The sequence below is a fragment of the Salvelinus sp. IW2-2015 genome, linkage group LG26 (genome assembly GCF_002910315.2).
Source record: "Salvelinus sp. IW2-2015 linkage group LG26, ASM291031v2, whole genome shotgun sequence".
NCBI lineage: Eukaryota > Metazoa > Chordata > Actinopteri > Salmoniformes > Salmonidae > Salvelinus > Salvelinus sp. IW2-2015.
This window is the reverse complement of record NC_036866.1, coordinates 29,876,839-29,885,763: the sequence shown is the minus strand read 5'-3', so window position 1 is coordinate 29,885,763 and position 8,925 is coordinate 29,876,839. Positions and strand designations below refer to the sequence as shown.

General features: G+C 41.8%; 1 protein-coding gene across 1 annotated transcript in view; it reads left to right on the top strand.

Annotated features, from left to right (window-relative positions):
* The window catches only part of wwox (WW domain containing oxidoreductase), a 242,855-nt gene that overhangs the window by 435 nt on the left and 233,495 nt on the right, over positions 1–8,925 (top strand). The window contains 4 exon segments of the mRNA XM_070435238.1: positions 157–171; positions 173–219; positions 1,733–1,817; positions 2,262–2,431. Of these exon segments, the coding sequence (XP_070291339.1) occupies positions 157–171; positions 173–219; positions 1,733–1,817; positions 2,262–2,431 (317 nt within the window).

The window sequence follows — 8,925 nt, the reverse complement described above, 5'->3', positions numbered from 1 at the left end:
AGTTAGATAGTTTGATGGACCCCCCCTCTACATGTCTCCCTCCCAGTTGCTAACAGCAACAGTTAGATAGTTTGATGGACCCCCCCTCTACATGTCTCCCTCCCAGTTGCTAACAGTAACAGTTAGCAAGTTCTACATGTTTCCCTCTCTACACAGTCATGAGGAAATGAAGAATGTGGGATCATCCCAAGACAGGGCAGAAGAGGCACTGTGCTGGAGGTTTCGGGTAACTGTCCAGTCTGACCCCATTCCCAACTGTTCTCTTATACCCACCCACCTCTTACTGTACATCCCACCTTCAATAAGCCTTTTTGCAAGCGTGTGTGTAATGGTCATTACTTGTGCACATTGGACCCAACTAAGGATGTTAACGGTTAACCGTTAATGTATTAGCAACCGAAAATAAATTTGACCCGTAATGCTTATCGGTCTATAGGTTCATTTCCACAATTGTGTAGAATTAAATTGGCGCGTGGGTATTTTCGTTAATCGTCACGCATTTCAGGTATCACGCGCACAGCATACAGAGCATAGTTTGCTACCATCTGTCAGACAGCGTGAGAGTAACTACTCAAAAAGTCTGTAGGCTACTGGAGTGAAACCTGCTTTTGTAAGACCAGCCATTGCGCAACAAATAACAATTTCGAATGCCATGATTAAAAATGTGTTATTTTTATTTCTCAACTCGTAAAGCGCGCCTCCCATTCGGATGCATATGCTATAGCCTGCCAACCGTTGACTATCAGCACGTCACCCACCACTTTGCAATGTGAGTTTGAGGCAGTATAATTGTTTCAAACCTGAACGCCTTACCTTGCAAAAATCCATCCATAGATACGTGGAGGCAATTATTTTATAAAGACTTCCTCTTGCCATTAACCAGCATTTCTCTCCTGTTATATTGGTTTTCATATGAACTTTCTTTCGTTGTCCAGAAGCCAAATCCTTGTCATATTCGCAACCGATCATAGTAGTTGCTATTAGATTCCCACTCTTTRTAAATTTAACGGAGATTTTCATTTCACATATGGAACTGCTCGCATTTAGTGCGCGGTTTAGAACCGTGTTTTCCGCGATTGCATTTTTGGCAAATGTTTCAAAATGACATTTTATTAGCGGCTTCATTACAGGAGTTGCATCTTCAATTATAGCCTGTTGACAGTAAGACGATAGGCTTACTATTGTTGCATGTTTTCATTACGCTCTTATTAATGAAAAATGCCCGGTCCTTGTATGCGTGCATAGTAGCAGAGAGGAAGAGGCGAAGCCAGAGGTTTCACTCCCCAAAAAAGTCCAATGCATTTCTATGGGTTTATTTTGGGCCTACGCTTGTCGCCCATTCTTTGGGTGGAAACGTAAGCATCTCGTCATTATATACAGATCTCTGATAGTGTTTTCTGTTGGTCAAGTTATTTTACCGTTTGAATTTTTTTTAACCGTTTGTTGACCGGTTAATGAGGATCAGATAATCCGCAGGAAAATTGACCGACATTTGCATCCCTAGACCCAACCTAATGTGTCCAAGACTCACCAGATTTTCTTATGGAACTGGGTGCACTTGAATGTTCATAGTGAGAGGTTAAAACACTGATAAATATCATTCTGCAATTGTAGAGTTATCCGAGTTATCCTTCTGTTAGGATGGCACTCAGTAACAGATATTGAGTTAATGGTATGAATATTGCTTCTGAATGGATTGAGGAGTCTAACAGGAGGGTTTTCTTCCCCACAGATCCACCATGTGGATGGGAGCAGGAGACAGACGATAAAGGACAGATCCTCTTTCCTGATATCCTGAACAACTAGCAAGCTAAGACGTGGCAGTAAAAAATGAAAATAATCACTTTATTTGACAGTACATACATTTACCAGGCATTTACTAATAAATTACAAGGTAACATGATAATTACACAGTGACAACCTAATTACTTGTTTGTTTCTTTGGGATTCATTCCAATGAGCACCATTTCATATAAGAATGTACCAGAAAGTAGCAATTGTTTGTGCATTTCCTATTTAATACCAGGTAAATAGCAGTGTAAAGTCTTTTGACCCATGGCTGTGAGCAGCCTATCTATGCCCCACTGCCTGCCTGAGACTGTTCATGAGGCCTTGTTTCAGTAGAGAGAGACCTCTCGGAGCATGCTTACAACCACTTAGCTTAATAGTTATCGCAAGTTCATACAACATGAAACTTACTCCCCGCCCCTCATTCTCTCTCTCCTTCATGCTTCCCTCTCCCTTTCCCCCTTCCCTAACAGTCACATTAACAAGAGGAATACCTACTTTGACCCACGGCAGGCATTCACGGTGGAGGATGTGCTGGTGAAGCCGAAGCGTTACGACAGTAACACAGCAGCCCTGGAGATCCTGCAGGGTTGCAACCTCTCAGACAGGGTGGTCCTCATCACCGGGGGCAACTCTGGCATCGGTGAGTTTAGCACTGTGTGTGTGCAGTGCACATGTGTCTGTGTGTAATTAACTTACTGTATTTATGCCTTGATAGTTAGGAAGTGCACCTTCATTATTTCACCAGTAGGTGGGGGTATTGCACCGCAGTCTTTTTAGTCCAGTCCCGACAGTGCTTCTCTGTCTTCCCCCTGCAAGCCAAAGCTTAATTGTATCTCTTTAAAACCAGGCATTCATCAACATTAACCTCCAAAATGATACACTTACACTGAACAAATCATTCCCAACATGATTACCCAACATGATTGTATTGAAGTTCATTAACTGAGCTGAATTGGATGTCATTGTTAACTGTAATGAATGACGGCCATTTGTGGCGAGCAATTGCATGGCTCACTGTATAATGGCCTTGGAAACAAATGCATTTCCTCCTCATCTCTGTGTAAATTAGCACAAGTAGAAGCTATTCATCCACAGTCACCGCTTCAGTTGCAGGGAGATAATGACAGCGCAAGGGAAATTAAACAAACATAAAATCGTTAATTGTCTTTATATTCAAATCATTCCTCTTCCTAAAGTTCTGGCTTTGCAAATGGAGTGAGTATATCACTACAGTGTTGTTGTTTTCAGATTTATAATGGTCAACACTTCCGACTGACTGAACAGGAGAGGTTGCAGACTTTCTCAGCACTTAGCTTCCCATCCTTAATGACTACCCATCCTTCCTTCCTATCCTTAATATATATATATTACTTTGGGCCAGGGGTTCTGCACCACTGTCAAGTTTGTACCCGTTGTTCTCAAGATGGAACAAAACAACAAGGAACACATAGTCTAGAACAAAATACAAGAGTCTGGCTATCACGTTGAAGTCATTCGAGGGAAACAACTTTTACCACGTAAGAATGGACTAGTCAAATGCAAAAACATATAGGCCTACTGTCACAAAATACCTATTGTCAACTGGATAAAGCTGATTTAGTTTATAGTCCTCTTGCCAAGACACTTTCCAGTGAGTGAGATGGTGTTTMTTTTTTTGTCCACAAGAGGGCACAGAAGCTCTTTCAGATGGAATGTGGCGATCAGAATAGTACACCGAGCTTTACACACGTCGGTCCTTTTGTTTCTCTTAAAGGGGCAATCTGTGATTGGTACATCCATTTTTGGACATATGAATTATTGATATATATACCCAGTACCTCTTGATGAATATAACTTATAAATGCTTAATGACCTTAGTTTAACTGTTGTACCCCATCAGAACCCAAAATATAAGCCTGTTTTATTTTGTTTTTGGTTTGTAAACAATTTAAATATAAACAAACACTGTATAGCCTCAAAACATGGTTAAAACTATAAATGTTAAATCATGAATGGTCAGTCCTTGTGTCCATAGCTCTATCTATGAATTTGAGTGGTTACATTACTCTACCCCCATCCCTCAGATGTTTACCAAATCAGTGGCTGGTGGCATCGTTATTGTTCGAACTGCAGATTGCCGCTTTAAGAATATATAATCTATCAAAAACACACTTTGATATTTTAACTATAGGTTTCGCTGTTGGTCCATTGATTCTGAATAACTGTGATGCATTGAGCCCTGTCTCTAGTTTATTTTCCTCAGTGACGGGGAGTTTTTGTTTTTCAGTTAAAATTATCAAAAAGTATCAGACACAATTCTAAACAAAATAACCCATTGATATTATTATTATTACTAATATTGTCTACAGTTCAATGTTTTTTCTGAAGTGTCAATGTCTAATGAACACACATTTACATGTACCTTTATCCTCCACTTTTCTCCCAGTGTACTGTATATTAATTAATCTGCTATAATGAACAGTATGCCAATAGTAATTGCCACCAGTAGCGAGCTCTCTTGACATCCCCATGGCCTATGTGTGAAATGTGCTTATGCCAATTGACTAGACACAGTGGGAATTTTAATTGCATCAATAGTGCCCATTCATTTGGTCAAGGGGATTGTTTCAACAGGCAATACGATGACATTTATTTTTCACTATAACGTTAGCGGGCTATTATTTAAATTACATGTTTCCATTTTACTGTGTTAATTTAGCTCTTAATGCATGGGGAATGTACATATACAAGGCCATTTATGCATGAAATGTAATGCGGTATGGTTTTGTGAACAGGCCTGAATAGGCGCTGGTAATATTGCTGGAAGGTGATACAGGACTGTGGTGCGTCTCGTTAATGTGATCACTGTTCTGTATTCACAGCATTAGTCTTCTTTTCTCCCTCCCTCCTTTGTAATTTAAAAACTAGTAAGAACCCCTATTGTGTCTTTAATTGCAGTAATGGAAATGAATGGTCACTGTCTCTCTCTCTTTCCCCCTATCTCTCTCTCTTTCCCTCTCCCTCTCTTTCCCTCTCTCTGTCTCTCTCTCTTTCTCTCTCTGTGTAAAGGTAGTGTTCTCTAGCCCTCCGGTCCACCTGTATGTGTACCATTGATCCTGTAGTGACTGTGACCCTGACTCAAGCATCCCATCCATCCCCATTAATAGCCCTTGCTCTAGCCTTCATTATCCTCCATTCAACTAACTAACTCTACACAGTTACTGTAATTACAGGCCGAGGCTCCACTGTACTGCTTGTCTTTAAAGGGTAGGTAGCATAAACGTAACCTCATGTAACATGGATTTGCATAGTATATGTAACATAGTATATCCATCAAAAGTCCCAATGCGAAGTTACACCTCACTTTTCTATTTTTCTAGTTATTACATAAAACCGAAGAATGCCGAAGTCATGCCGGGAAAATGTTTTTTGCTGGTTGTGACGTACTATGGAGGACCCGGCAAGCCAGCCTATTCCCTGTAATGTAAACTCTAACAGAAATAACTTCAAGTGTATAACTTCAAATTAAACTAAATCATTAGTACTATTAGTACTAATGCTTTTTCACTTATTAGCACTTAATGCACTGTTTTCAATCAAATTGTCAGCCAACTTACAAGCGAATACTTTCTGAATTTCTTGTTTCAAATCAGCTTGCATGGTTGCCAGCCAACTAGTCTGGTAACGTTAGCCCTACTAGCCTGCTAACATTAGTCCTAACAGCCTGCTAACGTTACTTTCGCACTGCATGAGTCAGCCAGTTGCTTACCACCACATTAGCATAAACCAACGTTTTGGAAATACATAACACCATCTACCCAGTTAAAACAAAATAATGCTACCAGTATATGCAGTTATCTTAGCAAGCCAGCCAGCCAGCTAAACTTAGTTATTTTAGCCTGCTAGCTAGCCTAGCCAGCTAACTAGGCTAGTTGGCCAACTACCACGGTTGACATAGCTACAGTTGAAGTCGGAAGTTTACATACACTTAGGTTGCAGTCATTTCAACCACTCCACACATTTCTTGCTAACAAACTATAGTTTTGGCAAGTCTGTTAGGACATCTATTTGTGCATGAAACAAGTCATTTTTCCAACAATTGTTTACAGACTCATAATTCACTGTATCACAATTCCAGTGTGTCAGAAGTTTACATACACTAAGTTGACTGTGCCTTTAAACAGCTTGGAAAATTCCAGAAAATGATGTCATAGCTTTAGAAGCTTCTGATAGGCTAATTGACATCATTTGAGTCAATTGGAGGTGTACCTGTGGATGTATTTCAAGGCCTACCTTCAAACTCAGTGCCTCTTTGCTTGACATCATGGGAAAATCAAAAGTAATCAGCCAAGACCTCCGGATTTTTTTTTGTAGACCTCCACAAGTCTGGCATGAAGGTACCACGTTCATCTGTACAAACAATAGTGCGCTTGTATAAACACCATGGGACCACGCAGCCGTCATACCACTCAGGAAGGAGACGCGTTCTGTCTCCTAGAGATGAACATACTTTGGTGCAAAAAGTGCAAATCAATCCCAGAACAACAGCAAAGGACCTTGTGAAGATGCTGGAGGAAACAGGTACAAAAGTATCTATATCTACAGTAAAACGAGTCCTATATTGACATAACCTGAAAGGCCGCTCAGCAAGGAAGAAGCCACTGCTCAAAAACCTTCATAAAAAAGCCAGACTACTGTTTGCAACTGCACACGGGGACAAAGATCAAACTTTTTGGAGAAATGTCTTCTCGTCTGATGAAACAAAAATATAACTGTTTTTAGGCCTTCCGGGTGGCGCAGTGGTCTAGGGCACTGCATCGCAGTGCTAGCTGCGCCACCAGAGTCTCTGGGTTCGCGCCCAGGCTCTGTCGCAGCCGGCCGCGACCGGGAGGTCCGTGGGGCGACGCACAATTGGCCTAGCGTCGTCCGGGTTAGGAGCGGTTGGCCGGTAGGGATATCCTTGTCTCATCGCGCTCCAGCGACTCCTGTGGCGGGCCGCGCGCAGTGCGCGCTAACCGAGGGGGCCAGGTGCACAGTTCTCCGACACATTGGTCGGGCTGGCTTCCGGGCTGGAGGCGCGCTGTATTAAGAAGCAGTGCGGCTTGGTTGGGTTGTGCTTCGAGGACGCATGGCTTTCGACCTTCGTCTCTCCCGAGGCCGTACGGGAGTTGTAGCGATGAGACAAGATAGTAATACTAGCGATTGGATACCACGAAAATTGGGATAAAAGGGATAAAAGGGATAAAAAATAAAAAAATAAAAAAAAAGAACTGTTTGCCCATAATGACCATCATTATGTTTGGAGGAAAAAGGTGGAGGCTTGCAAGCCGAAGAACACCATCCCAACCGTGAAGCACGGGGTGGCAGCATCATGTTGTGGGGGTACTTTGCAGCTGGAGGGACTGGTGCACTTCACAAAATAGATGGCATCATGAGGACGGAAAATGTGGATATATTGAGGCAACATCTCAAGACATCAGTCAGGAAGTTAAAGCTTGGTCGCAAATGGGTCTTCAAAATGGACAATGACCCCAAGCATACTTCCAAAGTTGTGGCAAAATGGCTTGACAACAAAGTCAAGGTATTGGAGTGTCCATCACAAAGCCCTGACCTCAATCTTATTGAAAATTTGTGGCAGACTGAAAAAAGGCGTGTGCGAGCAATGAGGCCTACAAGCCTGACTCAGTTACACCAGCTCTGTCAGTAGGAATGGGCCAAAATTCACCCAACTTATTGTGGGAAGCTTGTGGAAGGCTACATGAAACGTTTGACCCAAGTTAAACAATTTAAAGGCAATGCTACCAAATACTAATTGAGTGTATGTAAACTTCTGACCCACTGGGAATGTGATGAAATAAATAAAATCTGAAATAAATCATTCTCTCTAATATCATTCTGACATTTCACATTCTTAAAATAAAGTGGTGATCCTAACTGACCTAAGACAGGGACTCTTTACTAGGATTAAATGTCAGGAATTGTGAAAAACTGAGTTGAAATGTATTTGGCTAAGGTGTATGTAAACTTCCGACTTCAACTGTATGTAGTAAGCCAGAGAACAACACCAACTAGTCTAGCACAGGTAGGAACCCACAGAACACACACAAAAAAGCCAGCAGATATAAGCTATAGAGAGCGGAGACTTACCGATTGACGGCTGAGTTAGCTACCAAAGAAGCGCCAAGGAGAGAGGGGCTTCAGAAGGAGAGGCCATTTCACAGGCCGAGGGAGGGCCAGCTAATCCAGTATAGTGAGTTAAATCCAAAGTAGATTGATTCCAGAGGCAATAATCCAGAGGCGGCATTGGGCACAGGTAACGAGGGGAAGCATCAACAATAAGACAGAGATTGGAGGAAGGCTCCAGGCAGATGGAAATTATCACAACAGCACAGTTAGTCAGCTACTGTAGCACGCTAGTACTAAGCCAAGGTTGAAAAACTCTGGTAGCCTATTTCACAGAGAACAGGCTAAAAAGTTGACCAAACAAATTGGAGGATGAAAAATAAACGAAGAGCAGCTGAGTTACTAAACATTTAGAGCAGGCAGGAAAACATTTTCCACGTTCCTTTTGAGGCAAAGGCAAGCTTGCTGGTGCAGGAGCAGAGCAGCCGAGCAGGATCATGTGGCCCCCACGTGTGGGAAATCTGATTGGTTGTTTACATCACACCTCCTTGTGATTGGTGGATTGAAGCTCACCTCTGCCAACACTCGGTCTGCATGGCTAGTGGCTAACATTAGCCAGCTCTAGCTAGCTAATGCAGAGTAGATTTTCCATATGACGTTGATAAATAGTGCATTGTGGGTAGTTTAGAAGATCTCTAGAAATAAGTTAATATATATGTAAAACCGCAACAAGAAGGTAACCAGATGGTGACTACAACCAAGTTACTAAGTCTTTGACCACATTGTGTTCAAACATTGTGTGACTCACTTTGGTGAGTAAAAACTCATGCTTCCTTTAAAGGGCTACAGTCACTGGGAGCAGAAAAGGAGAACTAGAGGGTAAACACAAGTATACACACTTTAACCACCTTTTGTTTTGCCCAACAGTTTAACCATATTTTGTTTTGCCTAACAGTTTAACCATCTTTTGTTTTGCCTAACAGTTTAACCATCTTTTGTTTTGCCTAACAGTTTAACCATCTTTTGCTTTGC